Below are 27761 nucleotides of genomic sequence, written 5' to 3'. Positions count from 1 at the left end.
TCCTCTGGAGGACGTATCAGTTCTCATTACACATGACAGATCTGATGTGATTTGTAGGAAGCCATAACTGGCAGGTTTCTGTTGCCCATTTATTCAAAAAGGGAAAATCTTCAGTGAAATATAAATATTAGGACTGGAATCATTTTAGTTGTACCGTGAGAGATCCTCTTTGTGTAATAACAATGAGAAGTGCTGCATGTTTTTGCAGCGTGTTTCGCTAAAGTGGTGTTGACTGGAAGCGTTTATCTTCAGCTGGTGCAGTGTCGAGTTCAGTGCAGCCAGGAGATTGTAGCATGTTGCGTGTAAATCATTTAGTGTAGAGCATAGAGTAAATCACTTTGCATGTTAAGTGAGGAGTGTAGCCCAACAGTGTCCAACCCCCCCTTCAGAAGTCTCCCTTCTTCATCGCGCCTGAATTAACTTTAGCAACTTTTATCATTGTAACAAGAGAAAAAAAAAGTCTTCTTCACTACTTGAGAATCAAATTGTGAGTAAATCTTCCACAAGGATTATAATTATGTGAAAAGGACCAATTATCTCTATTGTTAATCAACCTTTATGCTGTTGATATTTTACTTTTACTCATTATGACAGTAATTTGGAGTAATTTAAACTTGTATTTGCTTCAAATGTCTTTAAAATAACCATTATCCTACAACACCTGTGAAAGCAATCATTTTGTCTTTTTTTAATTTTGTTTTAGTCTCATGGGCTGAAAAGTATAGATACAGACAAAGGGTGTCAATCTCATTTGAGCTCATGGGTCACATAAAGCTCAATTTGATCTCGAGAGGGCAGGACCAGTGAAGGGACAAGATAATAATGTAGAAATGATCTCTAAATAGATGTATTTCTGAATCTGTTGCTTTTGTTTCAGTGCAAAGAACTGTAAGTACATGAAAACTTAAAAAAAATCTAAATCTAAATTATGTAATTTTATTGATCCCTCCCAGTGCAAAATACAGTGGAAATTCAAAATGCCATGTTTCAAATGCACCAATTGAGTAAACTTTCTCCCTTTTCAAGGGTTTAAAGTTAAGTTTTCTCAGATTTTTACAATTTGCAAGGATATCCATTGGGGGTTGGTTTGGACTCTCTGGTGTAAAGCCCGCAGGTCCAGAGACGGTCCCACGACAGTACATATATTGAAAGAGAAGCTTCGGTGCGATCCAGATTTCACTCTGTTCTTCCCACTGTTCTTCCAGAGTCTACGTGAAGCATCATCCCCAGCGGTTGCTGACTGTCCCAGGACACCTTGTTTATTATAAGCGCTATGAGATTTGCTCTCTGCGAGTCACACAGAGTGATGTTCGGAAGACTGAGGGGAGGCAGAATGAAGACGAAAGAGGCGGAATTGTGCGAGATGAAATGCAGAGCTGTAAATGTCATGTACAGACACAGACACCGACTCACACAGTGTTATTTTCATCCCCCCCTCCCTTCTTCAAAAAGAGTAAAACCGTATGTTATATGTCTGCTTCTATTTTCTGTCACATGGTGTACAGCAGTTCACACAGTGGAGATGAAGAAGGAAAAAAAGAACACCACAAATTGACTAATTAAAATGAAAAAGGGACTTGCATAATTTGTAAATATGTTTTTTTCTGTTTAGGTTTTTTTTTTTTTTTTTTTTTGCTTTGCTATGCAAGCCAAACCTAACGTTGTCTCTTTTGTGATTTATATAACTGTGAAATCATTTTTCATTAATGCTCAAACTGTTAGCTTACTTCGACGAAGCTACTGTATTGTTGTATTTTGCACAGAGCGTTTTGGTGAAAATAAGCACAAACTCATTGTCAGCTGAGCTGAAGAGGAGAATCATAATGGCGACGAGGTGAACACGAGATGTATACTTTGGCTGTGCTGTAATTCTGTTGAGAAATACTCACTTATTGAAGGGAGGGGATAAAAACACAGGTAAATGCTTGGAACTAATATGCCAAAATAACTGTGTTTTATACTTCTTGCTGGGAATCCTGTTATGCATAATATTAACAATGGCTCTCAGAAAATGGTTACCAGAGCAATTTCTTTCTTTTTTAAATGGTAACAAAGCAACACATCAGTTGTGATATCCAAAGCAATGACGTAGGAAAATAGGTACTTCTCTGCCATTCCCAAAAAGAATATGTCAATAAATATATATTTCCTTCATTTTTCAGTGAAATCCAGTGACACGAACGATGAGTGCAATATTCAAAAGCCAATATGATGTGATAAAGGACATATAAAGATTAAAGGGGCTTCATGGAGGTCACTCGCTGTGCATTGCAACGGTGCCACAATGTCATAACGTCTACCTGCAGGCAAATGAGATGGAAAGATAAACGACAGCTATGTGTGTTGCTAAACGTAGAAGAATTGATACTGCTCTGATTTATTGTAATGTACTGTACACTGCTGAATGGTTATGAATTTACACTATCGTCTTACAGAGGTGTGTGGACTTGAATGACTGCCAAATTTTAGACAGGAAGGTTTCCACAAAGGGAAAATGCAGCCAATCTGCATTTTTCTGCCAATGAGATTGAGAATGCGACGTCTCCACGCCCGTTTCGATGGTTCTGTTCTGACCGTTGTTTTGGCCATGGCTCTCCCTTTTGATGAATCGATATGTGCCAGAGTGGTTTGCCCTCAGGAATACACAGCCACATACAGTAGGGCCATTTTATTTTCAATCCTTTGATGCAAAATAAAAATGTGTATGTGAAAATGAAGCCAATTTGTTCTCACGGTGCCTGAGTCTGGAACGATGTGCAGTATTTACACAGGAAGGTTCATTTCAGGTATTTCAATAAGACGGCCAAGTTTTTACTTACATCCAGGTTGCTCTACCCTCATGGCTAGAAGGAATACAATATGTTGCATAGTTAGGTTAATTAAACAGTGTCCCGTGGCTAAATATACCAGGGATTTTCTCGAGTCAGCAGTAGAATAATAAGTGCTGATGGTCTCAAACCTCTGACTGTCACTGGTGCTGAATATTAACATATATTTACCAAATTACTTTTTTTTTTTACCATTTGAGCCAGAGTGATGCTTAAGCAAGTTTGAAATTGAACTTTACTCATTTCCTTTATAAAGATACATTTTCAGCTTCATATAACAAAGTGATAGTTGGCTGGGATTTTCAACTCGATTGAACCACAATGCACTGCGTCATGTTTCCTTATTTGTTTTACACAACATGTGGTAGTATTGCTGATCCATAACTATTCTTGTATTAATTAGATGCTTTTAATAATCAGACAAGTCTTCATATATAGACTAGAACTGTTAAACTCGTGGTTTTGCACCAAAGCTCATTTCCCAGGCCCTGTTTACACAACAAATTATTTAAGTAAAAGTGGAACAATTTCATAGTGTTTTGGGTGCCCGTTTACACGACAACAGTGCTCGGAGCCTCTGAAAGTGAATTTTTTTTTTAAAAGGCTCCTTTGTGTAAACTGGATTTTTTTTCAAAATGCTGCTTCTGCACATGCGCAAGTCGATGGACAATAACAACAATGGCGGTTGAAGACTACCAGTCCATATTCTCCTGGGACTTGGGTTTGATAATTGACCGTAATAACAATCCAATGTGTCCATACGAATGTCTGCATACTTGCCATTGTTAATGTTTATAGTATTTTGTTCTCTGCATGCATGTGTGTGGTCCTACTACATTGTTTTCAGCCGTTCCCATGTAAATGGACGTCGCTTTCAAAACATTACTGTGTAAATGCAAAACTTTTCTTGAACGAAAACACAGAAAATATGCATTTTCCTTTGAAACATTGTCGTGTAAATAGGGCCTCAGTTTTCACCCACCACTCACTTTTTGTTTTTGATTCCTCCACTAAATTCATCAGCAAAAAAATTATAATTATGCTGGGTAAAAGTATCCCTCTGATTCCCTGAATGTTCCTACTGCCTTCTGCAAGACCACAAACTCCAGTTTACGATCTGTTTAACTGGCTAAACTTTCTCAGATTTTGATGGCAGAGTGAGGAATTTAGCTCATTTTAGTATACTACACAAATATATCATTGTTGCTGCAGAGATTAGTGCCCTCAATATCAGTATCTGTTTGTACAGACAGGGATTAGGACAGTCTGCAGATACCTTGCAGGATACGAGATACATTTACGTACACCTTATTTCCTCTCCTTGGTTTCCGAAAGGTGTCAGGCAGACACAAGAATCACTTCTATGTGTAGTCAAATCCATAGCACTTTCGCTCAATTTGGCTCCCCTATTACAAGGACCAGTGCCTTGTCACCGAGCGCTGTACGGACGCCTCCTAATTTACCCGGCTTGTAGAACATGTGAATTTAATGGAGGAGCAGAAACACATAGCTAAGTCCACAGAGCCCAATTATGGGACTCTACCTGCATTCATACAGCTGCAGTTTTGTCTTATAAAGATGTCGCCTAATATACTGGTGTTGGAATGGCGTGCTGACTTTGTGGTTTATTGTGGTTTTGGTTCGATGAACAATCAGTTTACTGTAACAAATTTATTGCTGAGGTACTTCTTTTTTTTCTCCTTTTTTTTTTGCCCCCAGGAGCAATTTGGCCTCAGACTGCTTCACTTCTTTAGACACAGCTACAAACAACTGAGAAATACTTGTACTGGAAAGCACCGTTTGCTATCATAACAATAAAGCTTTTTTTGTTTGTTTTTGGTTTTTTTACAAGAAATAAACACTTCAGTTTTCAAGAATCGATACTTGATTTCAAGCATTATTTGACAGCGACAATGAGGAAGCATGAAGTGAAAAGATGATAGCCTAGAATTTTTTTTTTGTAGTAGTAGTAGTATTTATTCAATCTAGCTCTTGATGGATGGCAGGCACAGTATAACCGTGTGTGCAACTTTCTCTCAGTTTTATGTGTTTTCCTCACCTTTCTGATCTTCATGCAAAATTCATGCTGCGTTTGTAAAGTGGGACACCCGGGGTGAGCTGGGTCGGTAGCAAGAGCGCTGCTCGGGAACCGACCCCGACCTTTTACCTCTGAATAAGTGAAGCAAAAGGACAATATCACCTCGGAGGATGTGGATAAGGCAGCATATTTCCAGCTGTGGCCGTATTTTACAGTGGTATTACGAGTCCTGTTATTTCTAAGCAGTTTCACACAATTCGTCCATAAACGATGGATAAAATGAGCAAGGACACATTTCAGGGGCAGCTGCCACCACGATAAAGATCGGAGCACGAAAGTAATTTGAAGTCTATTTGTCAACATACACTTGAGAACCTAACTACAGATGCGAAGCAACAGAAAGAAAGGATACTGTATGGTCAGCCCTGCCTCTTATCTGGAAAAAAATAATAATGACAGGCTGCAGTTTACATTAACAAAACCGACCTCACACAATTCCTGTCGGCACGCATACATATTCAAGATAAAACATGTAGAACATTATTAGCATATTTATATTGTGAGTATTTACATTTGTGATGTTTTCACCCCAGCGCAGAGCTAATTTTAGACACTGGGTATGTCAGAATGGTACATTTGTCAAAGGACATGCAGATGGTGTGACTACAGAACTCACAGCTATTCTCCATACAATTTGAAATCCTTGATTTCATTTCAAAGTGAAGTGGTTTATTTCACAGTAGGAGGTTCCGACAAGTAAACAGAATACATTTACATCTTCAGTAAAGCAAGACATAAAATAGAAAGTGAACATTGATACTGAATGCACTGTATACTACAATATATGAGACACTTCCTATTTACTTTTTTTTTAATATATTTCTTTGAACTAGTCAGTATGAAGATACTATACAATCTTCTGCAAAGTTGCTTATTTCACCATTATTAAAATGTGTGTTGTTTTCTGTTTTGCGTATTTTTGTTATGTTTCCCTGTGTTGTTTTCTGTTGTTTTGTGTATTCTCTATTGTTTTCTTGTGTTATTTTCTTTAATCTTTTTCGATTATTGTTGTGTTGTTTGCTGTTATTTTTATTTGGTTTATCTATTATCGTTAAAACACCATTTAGGTTCTCCATAAAGATTGCATAAACATAAATAATTTCAAAAAAGGTCAGAAAAAGTACAGCATAGTTTATTTTGTGCATATTTGAAATACTGTCAATTTCTAATGATATTAATATGTTATAATCAGGTGCACTAATAGCCAAACTCTTTTGTTTATGCTGCTACACACAAATATTGCAAACACATTTACACCTATCCCAATATCGCAACTATTTGTTTCTATAAAACATAATGAAAACATAACGAGTTATCACATATGGTTCCTAAAGGGTTAAGAGAAGAAAAAACAACTTTTTTCCCCCCCGAATCCAGCACAAGCGGTGTCATTTCATGTATTTTTCCCAACATGTGGTGGACAACCTTTTCAGTATGATTATATGTAACCTTGCTTCGAAGGGCTGATTTGTGACTCATGACATTTGGCTAATTGCAACATTCAAACAGTGCGGTGGTTTACATGCCCCCACCACCCCCACCCCCACCCCACCTGAGAGCACCAGTCCCACTCTGTGGCTCAGATACCCTGAGGGTAAGCTAAAGGCCAGTGGTCTCCCGGCCTTTAGCTCCCTCAGTGACCAATTTATTTTCATCTTTTTCACCCCGATGCTTCGTCCGCCGCTTTCATGCCGTCACTTCACAATGTGCCACCGACATAATGCGGCCGGGGCTCTCCTGGAGGTCTTTGATAGAGGCCGTGGAGTAACTACACATGCATCACAGTCCTCATCTCTGTCCATGTTCAGTTTTTTCCTTGACTCACAGTCTCCGATTGTATCTGAAAGAAGTTCTGACTCTTTAATCCTGGCATCAAATTTCAACTCCAGTAACCAGAAGCCCCCCTGGAGGGTACATCTGTATTTTGGCCTTCCTGTTCGGACAGCATGTCTCTGCACTAGTGCCCAGATACGTTCTTTTCCAGCAACTTTGACTCACACATTGTCTGATGGTGCTGTCATGGGAATCTCATTGAGCCAGAGCATGACTGACATGAGAGGGCTGTTTTCAAATCCGTCTGCCGGAGAAGCTTTCTCTCTAAAGTCGCCTTGTAGTTTCTTCACACAACAAAGATTTACAGTAGTTTGGAAAGCTATCAAACAACTGGGGAACATAAAAACACAAGAAGGACTGGGTTTGTTTTATTTTGAAATAATACTGTTTAACTGGCTCATGCATACGTTTGGATGATTTGAGTTTAATGTCTCTTCAATGACTTCTGCTTTTTCTTGTTTCTTCTTTGCTAACAGTGATGAGTTAGAAAAAAAGCAGTTTTCCAAAAAGCAGGATTGTCCAAGTTTTTTTTTTTAAGACATCAGGTGAGAATATTAGCCTAATTACAGATTTTTTTTTTTTTATCTATATGTTGTGAAAAATACAGTGTCATTTTAGTCAGTTTGACATCTTCCAACATATTTTTCATTATGTATGAATAACTTTGAATTGTGCATTTTGAGGCTCTAAAATATGACAAATATTACAAAATAGTCTTTATTCTCATGATACTGGTTAGATAACAGATCAACACTAAGAATTAGACTCAACAAACATAAGGATTTAACTGACTTTGGTACAGAGTTGTGATGACTAGATGAATGGTTCAGAATACTGGTTCGAACACTGTGCACTTGTGTTTGCAGATTAATCTTTAGAACTATCTGTTAGGGTGTTGTAGAAATGTTGCCCCGATGCTCCTGCTGACATGATGAAGCCCGGGGAACCGCCCTCTCCACACTGAGTGCAGTTTGTGACAACTTCCCATTCCCTTCTCGCCTGCCGCAGTAAGCCCTCTCTTGGCACGACGGGATGCATCTTCACTGTTTTTTTCTTTTCTCTCTCTATGACAGACAGTGATACGGCTCCATAAACAAATTTGAATAGAGCACTGCTGCAGTGAGCTCCACCTCACCTCCAGATTCATTATCTCTCACACCTCTTAATTCCTCACCAACTGCATGATTTAAGAGAAAGCAATCTTCCTCAAACACAACTTGCAATAAATCAGAAATCATAAATCTGTGCCCTGTTATCCGCATCCCTCTCCAATCGTGACTTCTCACTCGGCTGCTGCCGTCCCCTCATTCTCAAACCTTGGCAACTCCTCGCCACCGGTGGAAAACACTGCCTCTTGGAGCTGAAATATGCTGCCTATCTATGACACCACCTGTTTATTTCTCGCTGCTGTGAAGCTAATCAATGTCTTCATCACCTCCAGACTTATTCCCTGCAACACTGCTCTCTGCACAATAAACCTCATCATGCTGAAATCCCATTGCCTGAATGACTGCGTGTACCTGCCTGAGACCTCAAGTGACTACCAGAGGAGGCAAATGTTCACTTTAGTGTGAATGTTGTGTTTTTTCAGCACTCCAATTTAAAGTGGTTGCTGCAGCAAGTCACTGCAGACTTAGTGAGCAGGATTTTTTTTTTTACTTAATGCTGCAAAAAGGATTCAAATCCTGCATGCTTAAAGTCACGGCTTTACCTGATGTGCCTTTGCCACAGGTTAGTAGAATTCACTTTACTGATACACATTGGGGGACACAAATCAATGATTCAATGTGCCAGAGGAAATAAATAAAACAAGATAAAGGCAATACCTTTAACATATTTTAGGAAAACATAAAGTTTCTGACCTGAGCATGTAAATGAGAACACATATGACCAAAAGCTATAACATCGATATCAAATAACTGTGTATGATGAGTACACAATAACAAAATGGAAAGTTTCTTATCATGGTTTCTGATGATGATGATGATGATGATGATGATGATGATGATGATGATGATGATGATGATGATGATGATGATGATCATTCACAACAACAACAATTTTTGTATCATCATCAAACAAAACAAGTTGTCGCCTTTATAGTATTAGAGTCTCGATCCCAATATTGAACCCTGGGGGACACCACACAAAAAAAAATAACTCTCGCCATAACTTTGATATGACTTTTATGTCAAGCCAGACATGTTCTCAGAGATGTAAACAAACAACAAGTCAGTCTTGAAATAATATGGACTAAAAATGACAGATGTTATTATTTAAATGTGTCGAATGGTGTCAGAAAAATAATCAAATACAGGTGAGAAATCTACTTCACAAATTGTTTGTGCTTTGACTTTTGACCTCTGGTCACCACTTGAAATAGCCAAGATGTGTTTGTTGGTGGGAAACTGAATGTGAATACTTAAGAAGGATATATGGTGCGGTTGAGCTGGTGGGTCATGCAAGATGCATTCATTCACAGCACACACACCTCAAGCACCCTCTATAGATATGTCTCCTTATAAAGAGATGTTCAGAGCTGACAGCCATCAGTTTCATTTTTTCTGTCAGCCACTGTGCAATTTTGCCACATTTGCCCTAGCTGTCATGGCTGCCTCTTTGTCAACAGATTGCAGAGAATCTGCTGGATAAACACAGCAAAATTGAAAATGAAACTTGGCAGCTCGCTTGCCCGCACGCATGCACGTACACACACACATGTGCACATGTACACACACACACACACACACACACACACACACACACACACACACACACACACACACACACACACACACACACACACACACACAGTATCTTAGGAACGAAGGCAAACACTTGAATAACCCACTGTAGACAGTTGTCCTTGAGAGGGAAGAGAAAAAGAAGAGAGGAGAAAGAAAATGTGCGAGGTGACAGCAGTCATTCATGGTGCTGGGGAGTAGCTTTTCAAGTTGAGAAAAACATCACTCACAAAAACTGAATCTTGCTCAGAATTAATTTTCGATTGCATTGAACTGATTGGAATAATTCATGAAGGGCTTCACTTGTAGGGATGTCTGAGTAAACACAGTCTAAAAATTATTCAATATCACGTTAAGGCCAATTTACATATTCCTGTGCTAAAATCAGCTCGTCACTACTCCAAAACACGATATATTACGTAGAGTGAAGCATCATACTGGTCACAACAGAAAGCTCATAATAAATATTACACCATGTCATAGTTGTTGATAGATGCAAAGTTGTAAAGAAGGTCAAGCGGTTTTCTCAAGTAGAGCAGACAAGATGTTCTCAGAGGTTGTTTTTTTTATTTAATTTTTTTTTATTTTCTATCACTGAAAAGGCTTTTGTGCTTCCTGCCTGCTGTGCAGCATTTTTATGTATTATGGAAGGTAACAACGACGAAGCAAGTGCACCTGAGAATTGCTTTTCTCTTCAGAAGAAACAGCATGAATGTTTTCTCGTTTTCTGTGTTTTGTTCTCCTTTATCATGTTGTCAGAACGGTGGCTTCTTCTTTTGTTACATACAGCATGTTTACAAATGATAGATAGATAGATAGATAGATAGATAGATAGATAGATAGATAGATAGATAGATAGATAGATAGATAGATTGATAGATAGATAGATTTTGTTAATTACCTCCTCATGATGGTCAAATCACGATGCTGCTGTTCTGATGTAATTGGAGGACTGGATGTCAGTCATGCATGTTGCTGTGGATCATGAGTCTACAGACAGGTGTGCAAATTGAAACCACTGTAGGTTGAAAAGTGCTGAGTGGCCTCAGTTCTTTCCATTGTTCTTCACACAAGTGTTTCTGTCTCGGTTGTGTTTAAATATAGAAGGAGATCGAAGGGGGCACTTCAACGAAAAGTGCTTTCCTACTTTACAAGGTCAAGAGATTACCATGCCTTCAGTTGCATGACTTCTGAAATCCAGATCAGACAGACAGTAAATGGTCAAACAGGAATGGGATCCTTTCATAGCTTCGTGATAAAATTAGAATTATTTATAAGGTCTGTATATCCAAAATAGCGATCATTTAGCTTTGGTGTTTTTTTTTTCAACACACAGAAATCAAACAGCATAAGACTGTATTTGCTTTCTTAGTTCTTCAATTCCACCCCCAATACGAGCACATGTCTTTAGTATTTTGTTATTTCTCAGGTGTAACATCTCAAACTATTTCTTTTTCTCATCATCTTCATCCAACTTGAGCTTGCAAAAGCGGTGAAGCAAAGCAGCCTGCATAGGAAACATGTATACAAAAGGAGAATATGCAAACTTCACCCTACCTGGACTCGACTTTCTTCCTACACTGTGAATACACTGTTGTTAGTTATTACTAAGTAAAAATAAGAACAACAAAAAAAACAACCTCATTATTGCCACTGGAGCAGCATTACTTAAATTTCACACACTGCACCTTTAGGTCCCACATTAAAAAATCCTCCCAGCTTGCAATGGTTAAAGTTGTGTGAATGTTGTGTATCACACTATGCAGAAACAAAACAGTGTGGCATCCACTGAAACTAAATCATTTATGTTGATGTCTTTTTAATTGAGCATCTATACAGATTAGAGAGGTTCTAAGTGTTTGGAATATGTTTTCAGTCTGAATCAAACACCAAATGGGAATTAATAGTATCTTGCTTTGATAATTTGTTTTAAATTCATCCTTCACTTAGTAACATCAGAAACTATCAGCTCTAGTTCAATTCCCACAGGCAGGCAATTTTAAACATTTGACAACCAAGTAACTGAGTCTGAATTAAACATATGAGTATCTGAGTATATGAGATATATCTTGATTTCGCTTTCTAGTGTGGCAGAGAAACCAACTTTGTTAGGGAGGCAGCTGGTTGATGTGGATCTGCATGTCAGTTCACCCCTTATGTAAAACTGTTTAATGAGTACAACCAGAGCACAGTGATGTGTGCTACCTGTGAAATCATAATACAGCAATAATAACTCAATTTGAGCTTGTAAGTTTGCACGCTGTTACTGTTAATCTGTTCCTTGGGTTGGAAAAAGATTGGAAGTTCCTTGGAAGTTGGAAACACTTGAAGGAGGAGGTGAAAATATAAGTAAAAATAAACACAAATGTGGAGGGTAAGACGATCCATAGTAATTAAAACACATATTTTAAGATGTGGATTTTCTTGTAAGTGTAATAAAGACATATTGAAAAAATAAAATAAGCTTTATGGCAAAACCATACACATAACAGAATGTATATACATATTTATGAGTTCTGCCTTATAACTCATAAGAGTCTCAACAATAAGATGTTATTATGGGAAAAGCAATCAGCTGAAATCACTACTTGGCACAAGACAAAGCATGAGTTAGCTAGACTCATCCTCTCACACTTTGAAAATCCCTGATCTAAGCTATAAGTTTAATGGCTGCATCAGAAATAATAAAAAAAAAATTTTTTTTTACTGGCTACTACATCATTAGCCCGTCCAGCACAGATATGATATTGCAAGTGGCCTTGAACTCACAAGATGCCCATTAAATAGAATGAAGTGCACAGCAGACCAAAGCAATACTGGCTTTCAGTAGATCGTCATGGAAAGACTGAAATAATGCAATATAACTGCGATGTTTCCTGGTCCAGTGTTCCCCCACCACACACGTTTATATTTCTCATCATAATTAAAGGGGAATAAAAGGACTGAGGTGAAGTACAAGCTGGGTTGGAGGATGTGTAGTCGTGCAGAGGCAGACAATGGAGCATGTCCTCGCGACCACAGGACTTATTAAAAAGAAAGAACTATCCTTTTGTATCACACATTTTGGACAGAACCAGGGACACGCTGTTTGCGGCAGAGCTTGCATGCAATTATTCCTGATTTGGTGCATTTTCTCAGGCTGGAGGTAAAATCATCTTAAATGTCACAGTATCTTACCGCCTCAGTGCAGAATTGGTGCAGGATGTCTCCTGGTAATAAATCACAATTATACAATCAGTGTATTTATTTGTGGATGACACACCGCTTACCATGTGAGTCTTGGGATAACCAACCTACCACACAATGCGCTGAAAGACATCTGTGAAATACTTTCTTCATTTCAAAAGCTTCCAGCTGCTCTCTTGTTGAAGACTCATAAGCGAGGTTAATTAAACGGCGTATCTCATCACATCCTCTCAGTTCTCCTTTCTCCTGCTTCTCTAATCTACCTCACCTCACAACCACAGAGAACCACAGGTTTAATGTGCCTATGAGACAAACTGAGAGACATTCAGCAGAATTATGATTGCTAGAATTCAGGAGCTAAACCACGGAGACACACATGAAGAATAAATGTCTTTGAAGAAGTCTTGGTTGTAACTAGCGTGGCAAACATCCCGTCTATTCAAAGCGATATGATTTCAGACTTCTGTCAGTTTAATTTCATGTGGTATAAAACACAGAAGCATGACTTTCAAAATTATTTCAACTCGTTTAAAATAAACCAAGTGAAGTTTTGTCATCATGAACATCCTCGTTCTGTAAACTCGATTTCATTTGATTCATAGAAATGAATCATTCTTTATATTCTATCTTCTTGTCAAGGCTTTGCTTTTGTATGTGCTGTCAGACAAAAGCACAAAAAATGACCATGACAACTTTCTTCAAACTTTAAATTGACTTTTTAAAAACACAAATGCAAATCGAGAACAAACCTAAGCCATGTCTCGCTAAGCTTTGGTTTAAATCATTTTCTCTTTTCACCCCAGCAAGACGAGCTGTTGTGTTACACAAATGAGTTATTCAAGTGTTGTTGTTGCTTTAAGAACAGCAATGTTTATTCAAAGAGAGTAGTTAAAGTGACATATTTGTTCCATAAATAACCCAAACAGAGTACAGCTGGACAAGATGACCAAAATTAACAAAGCAAACAGTGACTGGAAGGAACAATTTTTGGTACATGATGCTTAATTAAAATGTATTTGATTGTAGTGTAGTGGTTAGCACACTAGTCTCATCGTGAAGTGATCCAGGTTAGCATCCAGGTTTAGCTTTCCTTTGGGGCCTGGTGGCCTTGTGCATGTTTTTTTGTTTTTTTTTTAATTAAAAGTGTATCTAAATTTACAGTCAGCTGTGATCGCCCTCGGCGCCCCATGAAGTTGAAGAAAGTAGGACAGAAGACGATTGTTAAAGGATTTCGGACATGAAACTTTAAACTGTGGGCTGGTTTATTACTTTAGCAGATTCTGTTGTTTTCAGGTTAATTAGCTTTTATGAGACCCATAAACATGAAGCAGCTATGGCTACTGAGGACAACTTGTGGCTATAGTAATAATGACTGCAGCAATGGAGGAAGATACACATGACAAAATACAAAAGATTGTGACAACTCCATAACAATATCACAAATTACACTGTGTGACTGTAAAACCTAGGTTTTTATGAGTCTGTATTAAAGAGTCTGAATTGCACATTCGGGCAAATAGATTGCATGATCTCAGCTTGCATGCATTTGTGGGTAATCAACTAATAAGTGAAAGTGTTGAAACGAGGATTGTGCGTGCCTGTTTAAATGAGAACGATCTGTTGAAAACGATATTGTTCCTGTCACTTTTGACTGCTTTCACTGTGGAGTGGTTGCACGGAGGGCTGAGCACAAAATTAAATGAGATACCATGAGGAAAGTTACTGAACATATCAGAACATTACACAAGTTTATTATTTTGCTTAATCTATCAGATTCCACATGTATGCATGTGCAAGATTACATCAGTGTCCATTTTTAGACCTTCAGTAGATCAGACTAGTTTGATAGTGCAAAGTACACAATGTTACTTTCCACTGAATCGGAGTTGATGACTACTATGCACATCGACGTATAACCTATCCTGCATCATCCTGTAAGTTATTCATGAATGCTGCAGGTGCTATGGAAAAATAAATAATCAAGCTCATCAGTTCTCTAGTAATTGTTCTTGTGGCAATTATGTGCGTGAGGAAAGCCCAGAGGATGAGACAAAGCACAAAGACACAGTCTCACTTTTCACTCTCAGAGTAATCTGAAAGCTGTACAAATGATGCAGGAACCTTGCACAAACTTACAGCGAAACTTAGTTTCAAAATTGATCAGGAGTTTTGCACTCATCACACATGACACTCTCCATTCGCACAACACTCTGCGGTTAAAATTGACACAACTTGCAACGCACAAATGTCGTGCATAACAGTTATACGAGACAATTGAGAATTCAATTCTGACTCACTTCGGATTTGTTGAGAGTGGATCAAACAGGGTTCAAGACAGGTGGAAGACATCCACGATGGCGATAAGACTATTTTGCACCCGGAAAAGTTTAACTGAAATATTGTTTGTGCTTTTTTGTCATAAACTCATCTGGGATCAGCTATGATGAAATATTGTTAGCACGATCATAAAGTGAGTATTAACATTGAACACGTGTTTTTAAGGAATTGGAAGGTGGCTCTCATCTCTTATCCACGGATATAATTTATTGCCAGTCATTCTCAATTTAATAATATAGATGTAAGCAGCCAATCTGTTGCAAACTGCAAATACATATCCGTAAGTGATTCCTCGTAAGTGCATTGATTAATTCTGATTATAGTCCAGCTGTACTCCAGCAGCTACGACAGCCAAGGTCAAGGGAACACAGGAGGAGATAAAATGAACTCAGTGGAGAGAAACAAGAAATGGAACCAGTCCATGATGAGACTTTCCTCATCCTGAGGGAGCAGAGAGCAGTCCGGATGTTAGGTGAAACCTCCTACAGGTGAATCTGCATGCAATTCTCTCAGTACACACAACAGATAGCTCAAATCTGAATGTAAAGCAGCTCAAAAGTACGCAACCGAATGCACAACCACAACAAACAATCTTTTCCTCAGCCTCAGTGAACTGATGAAATGCTTAAACGAGCGTTTTCCTCCAGAGTGAAATTCATTTAACAATGGCAGAATAAAATTAAGTGATTGTGCTTTTATAACCAAAGTAGGACAAATAATACAAAGACAAGATGTACATCACTTATAAAACATTAACACTGTTATATAAAATTTGAATTTGAAGCACTTCAGTGGCAGTAAACAATTTACAAGATGGCTGGTAATGACTGTATATCAATTACAGTAAAAGAACAAAGACAACTGACAAACAAAGTTCATACAGACCGCGTCAAGCAGTCATCATGGACAATATTTTTTCATAGACACTCACGACCGCCATCAAATGTGCATTCATCTTACGTTACTGAGTAACCAGCAGTCCAGGGTCCCAGGGGACAGAGGGGCTGGCCACCCAAAAAACAAAACAAATAAACAGTGGATCAAATCCAAGTCAGGGGACTCAAACATGAGAGCACTTCTTCTTTTTTTTTTTTCTTTTTTCCAACACCTAATGAAAATTTTGAAGTAGAAAAAAACAATTATATGTATTGTGCAGTAATTTCAAGAGTCTTTTTCCATCTGGGAAAGGTCATAGTTCTTTATGTGAAGCAGCTGCAGGGTATCTTTTGTCCACATGTTTACTTGTTAATTTTGCTGGTACTGTGAAACAGACAAAGAAAAGATATTTAGAGATAGCATCACACGACATGTGTATCACTATATTCAGTTACCTCTTCCACCTCTCCTGTAAGTACCACGTGTCCTCCCTGTTTGGTCCTTGAGTCTCCAAATGACAAAAAGCTGGATGGATTAGATTCATCTGCCTCTCTTGGAGTTTGACCTGATGGGAAAGAGGGACGGCTATACAGAAGAACGTCCCCAAATTCTGAAGGACAAAACACAAAAACAACAACTCATTCAATAAGAAATCATCACATGTATGCTTCAACAGCTTATATTTAAACTCAACATAAACAACTAAGAGATCCCCCACAACAACAAACTAACAATTTTTTTAACACCAAATGCTACTGATGTCCACAGTGTGTTCGATTTCCATTATATTGGACTCTTCTAGAAATAGGTCACCCACATTTCTGGTGACAAATCGGGTAGAAAGTGGTGCGAGGGTCAACATCAACTATTACTCCACTCCACAGTAATAGCACTGCTTGTTCTTTCTTCCACTCCCCCTTTCATTTTCTCCTGTCTGTCTGTTGTTCCTTTCCTTGTGTTGGTAGTAAAGGCTGGTTTCCATTTGCACCTTTCTTATGTTTGTCTTATCTATCAAATGTATGTAATGTTTTGTTCACTGTGCTATTGGTTATTTTAGAACATTAAAGAAGGGGACACTTGTCTCGATCACTTATGTCTCTGAGATAAGATTTTCAGCAGAAGTGAGATTGAGGTGTCATTAAAAAAATTATGATAAAAAAGTATTGAAACTGGAATCCATACAGCACCTGAGTGCTGTCGGTGTTTTCCTTTCCCCGCTGTCTGATTCTTGTGGTTCTCCTGGTTCTCTCTCGGCTCAAACATGCCCTCTCTGACCCTGTGAGTCCCCGTGCTGCCCCGTCGGCCCCTGGCTTCGCCGGAGCCCATCCGCGGCAGGGTGGCCCCCCTCACTTTATAGTCACCGTGGGGGGTGTGGCTCGCGAAGTTCATAGGCATGCAGGAGTCTGTGGGTGAACCAAAGCATGCACTTTCAAATGGTTTTGGATAGACAAAGTCACGCAGAAGCAGATTGATAACTCTTGGCTCGTATTTACCATCATTGAAGACATCTTTGGATGGGTAGCCCTGTTGACCAGACTGGCTCTGTTTATGCCTCCGGGGCCTTTTATGTGTGATTGCAGGACTCATGTTGCTATCTGTTGACATTGGGCTGCTGGGTCGCTGGTGCCGCCGGCCTTCCATCACCACACAGGATATTAACACACAAGTGTAAACTTTAGGTTGCACCTTACATGTAAAACTCAAACTCTAGTTGACAATAATAATAACATAAAATATGATCTCTTTTCAAGATTTCTGAACATTTCTATTGAGAATCATCTATTTCCGTCACTGATCAGGCAATTATCAGGCTGTTCAATTATATTAACAAGTAACCCTTGATCAAACTTTACTGTGTGTGGCCCTTGAACAAAAAAGTGTTTAACACCCCTGCTAAATAATAATTTGTATATTATTGATTCTTCAATGAAGAGATAGAATACCAATATGGAAAGAACTGCAGAACGTCATTCTACATTTTAGCTAATATGTATGTAAGGCTGCTAATTTATCACAGTTACAGACCAATATTATTATTTCTTATATCCTGATATTAAGTCTCAGATTAAAAGTGTGCTTCAGTGAATGTGAGTTTAAGAGAATAGTAACGGTTAAAACAATGCTTTGTCTAATGCGAAATAAAGAAAAGGCAGCTCACAAACAAGTGGGGAGCACATTGAAGCTTATTGATTGTGAATGCAGTATTCAATTTGTAATATTAGTTACTTCTCGAAGAATGGTATCCGTATAAAGCATTACTTGTGCAATATTCCTAACACATTGTTTAGAAAACGAATAAATGTCAATTGTTGTTTATGCATCAATGCATGTTGATATAAATATATTTATAAAATATAGGTATAGAGTATGTATGCAGGTGAGAAAAGGTTTGAATAGGAAGCTATTTGCATTTACACCACATTACAATAATGTGGAGAAGAATCAATACCTATTGAGAACAGACAACAACCTTCATGTCACCAAATAAACAGTGCTGTACAGTGTTCCTTTAGCTTTCCTCGGGAAATGCTCTGTTGTTATCATGTTTTAGTTTTCTACCGCAGGTAACGCATTAGGAGTCAAATTAGATTCATGTTTTCCCCCTCTGATCCTGAGGAGCAACCACCCTGCATAATGTCGACATCTCCCAGCAAACCTGATTTGAGTAAATGACTCATCCAGGTGCTCCAGAAAGACATCATTTAAACGTTTAAATCAGGTGTGTTGGAGTCGAGCAACACAGGAACATGAGTCAGACCGAGGCTTAAGGACACGGTACAATGTAGTTTGAAATGTCCCATTACAAAATACAGTATTCAGCTTCAGTACAAGAAAATCTATAGATAAATGACACTGTTATCATTACATATAAAAACAAAGGCATGTTTGAAATGCGTGTGTTTTCTCTGGGTACGTGTGGGTACAAAAACATACTTAAGGTTAGTTGGTGGCTCGTCATTACCTATAGGTGTGTATGTGAGTGTTTGTGATGGTATTATCTCCGTTTTCCCAGTGTGCAACCTGCCTTCAACTTTTTCCTGCTACTGTAAATGCACAAATGCTGTCATATCGATTGACAAGAAGTTTAACCTTCCTGAAAGCTCCGAAAAAGTCCCACTTTGTCAGTTGGTAGATTCCAACTGCATAGCGTTCACATTTATTTTTTTGCCATAAGAAGGTGTGACTTTTCTCACTTCATAAGTATATTATATAAAATGACAGTAATTGTTTTTCAAGAATACTGTTTTATTTTGAAATCATCATTATATAAGCCTGTATGTGACCATCTTGTTTGTGTTTTTCTTGAGACCTGAAAGATTTTACGTCATTTGATTGTCAGAAAATGGAGCATATTTTTACACATCTATGTAACTTAGTGTAATGCAATATAACCATTGCTAAGTATCTCACTATCATTTCTATACTTTTTCATTCTTTTTATTCATACATTCAGTTGACGATGCTTAAAATATGCTACCAATCAAAATTATCTACCTGTTTTGGGCCAGTTTAATCATATTTCTAAGCGAACCAACCACAGATATATTAATGCAGTTTTGACAGCTGCCTCACCTGACTCCTCTGGATATCTGCACATGCGCAGGCCTACGGTATCTCGTGACGAGGCCACCGCCTGGTTGAAGTCGCCATCTGTGAAGAAGGACCCCTCCGAGGTGCTGACAACACTGGACCTGCCTGATGAGATGTTGTCCTCAGACGCTGAGCCCCAGCTGTTCACCATGGACCCTGTGACTGATCTGTCCAGATCCCCGGTGCTGGAGGCTGGGGTCTGCTCCAGCCCATGGAGCAGCAGCTTGTGTGGAGAGGGGTGGTGCAGCTGGTGCTTGTGCTTGTGATGGTTGCGGTGTTGGCTGTAGTGAGTTGTGGCGTGTTCCGCATCTGTTTCCTCCTCCTCCTCCTCCTCCTCCTCCTCCTCCTCCTCCTCCTCCTCCTCCTCCTCTTCTTCCTCCTCTTGCTCGTCCATGTCCACACAGAGGCGTATTGAACTGTAGGTGTGTGTTGGGGAAAGGTGGTCGAGGTGGCTGGAAACCCATGTGAGTAATTTTGTCAAGACAACAGTTTAATGTAAAAAACACACAAAATATTAAAAAAAATATAAGGTCATAAATTTGGCTACCTGAGCTGTTCGGCTCCATTGTGCAGGCCGTTGCTCAAGCCTCCCTGTGATGATGTGACTGGCGGGTGACTATATGACACTTCGATGGGGGATGAGGCTGCTCCTCTGACTGGTGGGGTAGGGCAGACTTCTCCTCTCTCCTCTGGATCAAAACTGATAAGAAAAGGACAGCTGACATAAGGTAATAGATAAAGGAATGAGGGGCGCTGGCAGTTCTGACACATTAGTCACGGCCCATTAGACATGAATGCACAAGCCTCGGCCTGCCTTCGAAACAGTCCATAAAGGAAAACGTACAAAAGTGAACAATAAGCACGCCGCACAATCTGTTTTTTTATCGCTCGCATTCTGCTCATCTTTTGAATGGAAACTTGTTTATCTCACTCTCTTCGTTGTACATTTCAATGAAGCCATTACAATTATGTACACCCTGCTATAACAGTAAAGTGACTGCCTGACAGTGACAAAAATCTAAATTGTATAATTAGTTTGGTGTAAAGTGCTTGCTGTGACAACGCACTCTTGTTTTGACAGAAGGCTTGCAGGTGTTTGCAGCGCATCCCCAATTAGGCTGGTGTGCATCAGATAACTTTATCATATTACTTTTTCTTCCCAGTCAGGATAGCCGGATGGCTGCAGTTGGCTAATGAGCAACATAATATGCAATAGCTGTAGGGTTACACGGCACATTGAGAGATGTTGCTAATCTAATTTTTGGCACTTGTGTGTCAGTCAAGAAATAGTGAAATTAGGTGAAAGAGGGATTTTCATGTCCACCATTAAAGCGGGCACACCTTTTTTGCACATAGTTGGACCATTAAATATTCACATTTCTTAAGGAGAAATGATTACTGATGGTCATGAATATTGAAATATTAATTTCATCAAAAGACAAATTAACCTTGTAGTACAATAACGTCATATGGACAAAATGATAATGCTATATAAACCTCCAACGAGCAATTTTCAACAAATGTCATTTATTGCCAGTGGACAATGATACTTTTTTTTAAAAAAGTGAAATGATCTGGCATTCAACCAAAATGTACTGTTTGGTGTGACGGAAATGGTGTGTAGTATGAATGTGAGTTTACAGCAGGGTCAAAACTGCAAAGAGGCTCCAATCCAGCATGTAAAACCACCAAGAAAACTGTAATTTCAAAGAAAGCCTTGTTTAAAAAAACAAAAAAGGTCAGGGTGAGTTTGTAAAAAGGTGCATAATGCAGCAGCTGGAGGAGTTTGGAGATTTCACTGTATTTTGCACCAGAAGGTTTCATTAAAAATTGGCTTCAATTTCAGATTGTCATTGTCAAAGAGGACAACTGTGCAGTGTGGGGTGTGGGGTGTCAGAGCAGTGCGTATATATATATATATATATATATATAATAAACACACCCAAAGAAAACCCGGCGGGGGTGTGAATCTGCATACACACATTAAATAATTTGTTTCTCTGCAGCATAACGTTTAAAGCTACTTTACCAGCAAACTAGCCATAACTCATAATATAAGTCTTTTAAACTGAGTGCAAGTAAACTCACACTCAGGTCACACATCCTCCAGCTGAAGTTGTGATATTGCTGTGTGTTGACGATGATTTATTGTACTATTATTCAGGGTTTTTTTTCTACATTACCATTACATTTATGACATAACTGAAACATGAAGCAGTAATATTTAAAAGCTTTGCGCTTCTTCATCTTGTGCTTTTTTTAATATTTACAACCGCTCATTGTTTTCCCTTTTCTGCTTTTATCACAAATCACACCTCTGGAGCCTGGAGGCCCCCCACCACCACCACCAAATAGCCCCCTGCATGTGCTCCTAACACACCTTGAAATCCATGAAATTAGAATCAGAGGCTCAAGATTAGATCAGAATTATTAAACCTGGTTTGGAAGGGATAAGTAGAGCCTGTCTGAGTGTGAGTGCCTGTGAAGCAGGAAAGATATACCACATTGAATACATTATTTCACCACACTGAGCCCTCCAAAGACCTAAACAGGTTGAACGTGGGATCACATGTAGATATTTAAGGCTTGATGTCAAAGTGTATGTTTTCATAATCAAGAAAGCATAGCAAAAAAAAAACTAAAAAACGTGTACCAGGTATTATCACTATTTGTATAGCAGCACATGCTTCCTACCTCCTTTCCATTGGCAGGCTATACTCATCGCAGTCCCAGGCATTAGCATGAGGAGGAGACAGGGCTTCTCCCCAGCTCACTGCGTTATGTTTTGGGATCTTTGGTGCCCGCATTCCCTTCTTTTGATTTTGGCTCCCTGAGAAATGAAAAGTAAACATCAAGGTAAACACAGACTCGCAGTTTGCTTCATCAATATTAAACGCGGCACGGAGTAGTAGCTGGCCTCACCTGAGGTGCTGTTGCTGCCTCTGTCTGAACTGTGGTGAGAGCCTCCTGTGCTGTGATCGCGGCTCTGGTTGTAGGAGATAATTTTCGGATGAATCATACCCTCACCTCCTTGCAGATGATCTGAACAGAAAGCAAAACTTGCAGCAGCTTTTTTTTCTTCTTTTTTTTTAATGGAAATGGTGTGTTGCATGTACATTTTGACAATACCTTTGCTGTTTTGCTCCATCATGTTGCACTGCATCTGCGCTGCCATCTCTTTTGTGATGGGAGGCAGGTTGGGGGGCTGTTTCCAGCAGGGTATGTCCAGAGGCTCGGCTACAGAGCCACTAGCGACTGCCTTGTTCTTTATGCTTGCCTGAATGAGCTGCGTGGTGGCATATGGAATGGGCTCATATGTGGCTGTTGAATCCCCTCCTGGACTTGCATAGCACAAGTTGGAGTTGTTGAATGTTTTAATCTCATTGAGCTTGTTGGAGAGGTTCACATCGCTGTATATGGCTGTCTCAGAACCAAGCTGTCCCCCCTGTTTGTTTTCTGGATGGTTTCCATAGTTGGCTATGCAGTCGGCTGAGTACACAGAACAAAGAAGCGGCACACGAAGACATAGAAAGTCACAAACCTTCAACGCTGCCTTCTCATTAGTGACACAATATCTCGCTGCCCTTTGGGATAGAGTTTTGCACTAACCTGGTCGACTGTATGTTGTCATGTTGCTGTCACTGGTGCCGTTGCCATTATTGCAACAGTTGATGCTACAGTCCTTGTGATTGGCACAGGCATTTGGCCAATTGTCTGGTAGCCACAGCTGGTTTAGAGGTTCACCCATGCTGAGAAGGCCAGGTCTGCAACAGGGAGGACCACAGAGCTGTCAATCACAACCTGCCAGCTCCTCAAATCAGCAATCAAAGGGCAAGGAGTGGGATGTGCAGCTCATTCAGAGTAGTGAGACAACTCCCCCTACTGCTTCCTCAGTGGAAGTGCATTCCTCCAGCTTGTCTTTATATAACACAGAAGGGACAAAAATATCACTCACCTGCCAGCACTGCACACAGATTCTCCCCTTTGATAAGCGACTGCAAAAAGAGACAGCAAAACATTCAACCTTGATGAGCTGTCAAAAAGAGGAAGTGCCAAAGGCGCAGAAAACAATGAAAGGCATTGCAAGGAGTCGGAGCAGGAACCTAAAGTCAAAAGTCTGCACTGACTTCAATGCATGCGTCTATCCATAGGGTGCAAAGTCTGACTGTCTGGTTTAATTTGCATGAAGCAAACACAAATAATTGCCTGTGCCTTTACCCAACTCAACATAACTCCACCACTGATTTAGAAACAGTGTTTGAAACGGTCTTTCATACCAGCAAAACATGAAAATGAAGAGGATTCCTACTGTGAAATATATTCCATATTCTGCTTATTTAATCAAATGAGCTAAGCCCAGCAAGTGCAGTTTGACATATAATTAGCCTGCAGATGTTGATCGAAAAGCACATTCTTGTTTCTTCATTGTCATCTACATGCGTTTTAGTCACAGTTTCTTCTGTATTTAGATGTTTTAGTAAACTTCTTGCTCTAACTTATGTACCTAAATGTACTTTTTGTTTTTAAATCCCCTCAAGTGTGTTGCGTGTTCTGTGCAGTCGTGTAGATATGTTACATACCTGTAGGTGTGAAGGTGAACGAAGGGACTGGAGAAACAAACAAAAGCAGAATAGATCAGCATCAAGCATTATATATTATACAGACATGTAATATCCCTGCAATATTTTTTTAAGGTGTGAGATTTCACAACACATGCAACGCCTGCTGTGTGACTGACATCTTTTTGTGTCAAAGAAATTGTGATGTATACAGACATTTAAATAACCACATGGCATCTGTGTTACTGCTGCCTCCGTCTTTGACATAAGTGCTCAGGTGAAGGTTAATGGGGGTGACAGGCAAACCTGAGAGACGGGGATGAAAATAACAGCAGTGTTGCAGCAGACACGGTAATGGCAGGTTGACAGGCCTACGCCTACAAGTCTGGGGGAAATGACACTCTACAAATAAGCGATTAAAGGTCAGCCTTTGGATGTCTGCGTAGTCTCAAATGCAAATTTGTTCCCGAGGTCTTTGTGTCAAAGGAAGATTAGACTGGAATATATTTCCCCTTTTGATGTGATCTGCTTATCAGCCTCTGAAAAATAATCTTTAATATCTCTCAATGACTGCCGCTGTTGTGCTCTGTGGCATCGTGTCAAGGTTTGATCACTCCTACGCTCAGAGCGGCCTTTCTGTGTGCTCATGAAAGGACCATTACAACCTGTTCTGCACATGCACGGCTGGCCTGCATCACCAGAAACATCCATAATGCATTGATAGCCATGGGAGAGAAGTACACACCCTTGCGGATGCCTGTGTATGTGCTGCTGAGGCCGCTTCTCTTCTTGCGGTGGCGGTAGAGCCACACGCTGAAAATCATGAGAACCAGCCAGCAGGTGGCGCCAATGCCAGCAATAAAGGCCGGCTGCTTCACCACATCTGAAATCTGAGTCAAAGTGTCTTTTTCCTCCCTGATATCCACCATCTGGCCTGAAGAATCTGACCAGTGAAGGCAGAAAAGAGAGAAAAAAAAAAGACAATTTAAAAACCAATATGATGCTTCATTAAAACATTGTTACACGATGAAGTTAAAGGAAACTCTGCAATAATATTACATTTTCAACTTTTACCTAGTTGAAAGAAAGCAACATCACTCTTCACCCCAGGTCCGGCCCCATTGCTGGCTGCCACCTCCACGCTGTAGCGAATCCCTGGTGCCACACTGGGGATGAGCACCGAGAAAGTGGAGCCATCCACCGACTGGTTGACGTGGTAGCGACTCTCATTACCCAGGCACCAGATCTGACAGGATGAAGTGAGCAGGGGATGGGATGACAGTGATTGCCCGAGGGACACGTCCAACAACACGGCCGGCACGAACAGTTTCGCAAAGACAGAAATTTACATCCGAAATGATTCAGTGTGGGAGTGTGACTGAGTTTTTTTTTTTTTACCTTGTATTCTTGAATGATGCCACTCTTTTCTACTTCTGGAGGCGGTTTCCAGGAAACAAGGATAGCAGTCCCATTGGCATCACTCTTGGTTACTGTCACACCCTGGGGGGCTCGACTCGGTGCTGAGAAGAAAGCAAACTGTTCACATTTGACCAGCTCATATGTGGGTGTGTTACAGTATGCAAGGAAGGCTATAATTAGGGTGCAATTTGGAAAGAAACACAAGGAAATCATGATGAAAATGGAAAAAGTGGAGTTTAAAACCTGAACAAACAAATATATTGAAGGCAAATTATGTAAAAGCAGTAGAGCAATGCCTGACCACTGCCTAGAAAGTAAATCCTCTAATCCCCCAACTAGCAATATTCTTATTGACAACAACAAATCCTCTCAATGTGAAATTCATCAGAAAGTCTCACAGCAACCAAAATCCAATGTGTATGTGCTGTATGATCTTTCACTCATGAGACCTGAGAGTTAGCGGTTATGCTTTACTTGGGTTGTACACTATATTAGTTGATGTTTTTGTTTGGTTTACTGAGGGAATAGCTTGAATCACTGTGAGAACGAGATCTATTTTTCTTCTTTTCCTCTGACAAAGAAATAATTCAGGAGGAAAGGGGATGTGTCGACCAGAGGGATGGATTAATGACTCACAATTCTGAACATAGCTCACTGCAATGTTACTAATACTCTATTTAGAATGAAAGACTACAAAGCAAACTTCACCTTCTTCCAAAGTCCTGACCACCTTCACCTCGCTGTCTGCTCCCTGGAACTCATCAAAGAAGGGGCGCACTTTGAACTCATAGATGGATCCTTTCTTCAGCTGACTGATCACCATGCCGTCCTCCCGCAGGGCGCGTGCCTCCAGGACACTCCACTGCCCTTCAGGCTGGCCGTGCTCAGCGGATGCCCTGTAAAGCACTTTGTAACCCTGGATGTATGGGGACTGTTGCTCGACCTAGTGGAGGGGTAGGGATAAAACATGCAGCATTAATGTCACTAAGTAGCCTCATAAGCAACTAAGCATTTGGCTCTGAATCAAACTAAAACTAATGCGTGTAAAGGCTGAGCTTCACAAGATTTATGTACGAGTTAAAGCCATCCATCCAGGAGGAAGAAAAAAAGCTTTATCTTGTGTGAGTGAAAAACCCTGCAGAAAAGATGTTATATCTCAGTTAATTGGCTTTTCCTACAGGGTGATATAGATTAACATCTCCCAGTATCTGTGTGTTCTCATTGCAAGCCACAAGATGAGGTCATTAATACCTTCCACTCAGCGTGGCTCCGGTTCAAACTGGGCAAAAAAAGGACTAAGCACTTTCCATTTAAACCACACTGTTATGACAAAGAATCCTTGAAAAGATTTTAGTAGTGGCATTTACATATCCACACAGATCCACACGCTTATGTGCTTGAGTCATAGTACAAAAAATATATCACACCAATGAATTAATGTCCCTGTTTTGTCGATTTTTTTTTTCTTTAGAGAGAAAAATCCAACAGTGTAATGCAATTTCAACACAATAAAAGTTTAATGCATTCAGCTTGTTTTAGGATATATCTTGCAAGCTATAATGAAGAGGTGTTTTACTGTATACCAGTTTAATGTGCTTATTTTTTGGTTCTTTAAAGTTCTTCATAACAACCTTGGTAATAAAAAAATCCATCAGCATTGACAGTATTTTCATAGCTTGATCTGTCTACTTTTACACCATTGCACTGGCAATTTACTTTACCAACGTATACAGTATATAATGTACAGGACAGTCAATACAACAGAGCCTTACCATCCACTGCAACCTGACAGCAGATGATGACAGGACAGTGGGTGTGTACAGGTGGATAACAACATCTCCCAGCTCTCTCTGGATGTGACGGTGGTCCACACCCTGCATGGTGGAGGTGCTCTCTGTGCACCGAAGGAAAGGATGATGCAAAATAGTCACATTACTCATTTATTTTGGATCCTAAAGTTTAAAAAAAAAGCAATGTAAAAGCTGCACTAACCCTGTGTTCTGACAGAGTCTGAGATCACACTGGGGTCACTGAGGCCGTAGGCATTCACCGCCCTGACCATGAAGAGGTACACAGCGCCGGGTTTTAGGTTTTTCAGAATGAAAGGCTGTGTCTTCACATGCTCAGCTAGAGTTACCCATCTGTTGCCCAATGCGTAACTGCAGGAAAAGGTGATAAAAATAAAATAAAGAATGTTTTAATTTGATGTAGAAACAGTCGATACACATGTTCAATATCACATATGTCTTACTAAAGTTGATTGAGTACCACATATTAGCTCAGCTATCAA

At 39.7% G+C, this 27761-nt stretch overlaps 1 protein-coding gene across 1 annotated transcript in view; it reads right to left on the bottom strand.

The window, feature by feature from the left end:
• Positions 1–13533: 13533 nt before the first annotated feature.
• The window catches only part of LOC308139215 (roundabout homolog 1-like), an 87006-nt gene continuing 72778 nt past the window's right edge, over positions 13534–27761 (bottom strand). Inside the window, exons 12-29 of the mRNA XM_080508565.1 lie at positions 27464–27630; positions 27244–27365; positions 26180–26414; positions 25451–25572; positions 25127–25298; positions 24798–24995; positions 24074–24100; positions 23449–23488; positions 23103–23257; positions 22623–22982; positions 22416–22535; positions 22188–22323; positions 20041–20193; positions 19476–19945; positions 17396–17536; positions 17090–17305; positions 16358–16512; positions 13534–16286 (exon numbers count right to left, since the gene is read on the bottom strand). Of these exons, the coding sequence (XP_080364691.1) occupies positions 16272–16286; positions 16358–16512; positions 17090–17305; positions 17396–17536; positions 19476–19945; positions 20041–20193; positions 22188–22323; positions 22416–22535; positions 22623–22982; positions 23103–23257; positions 23449–23488; positions 24074–24100; positions 24798–24995; positions 25127–25298; positions 25451–25572; positions 26180–26414; positions 27244–27365; positions 27464–27630 (3004 nt within the window). The 3' untranslated portion in view covers positions 13534–16271. The remainder of the gene's footprint in view (positions 16287–16357; positions 16513–17089; positions 17306–17395; positions 17537–19475; positions 19946–20040; positions 20194–22187; positions 22324–22415; positions 22536–22622; positions 22983–23102; positions 23258–23448; positions 23489–24073; positions 24101–24797; positions 24996–25126; positions 25299–25450; positions 25573–26179; positions 26415–27243; positions 27366–27463; positions 27631–27761) is intronic.

Source organism: Blennius ocellaris (genome assembly GCF_963422515.1).
Source record: "Blennius ocellaris genome assembly, chromosome: 14".
Taxonomy (NCBI): Eukaryota; Metazoa; Chordata; class Actinopteri; order Blenniiformes; family Blenniidae; genus Blennius; species Blennius ocellaris.
Note: the sequence above shows the minus strand (reverse complement) of the source record. Positions and strands in the feature narration are given on the sequence as shown.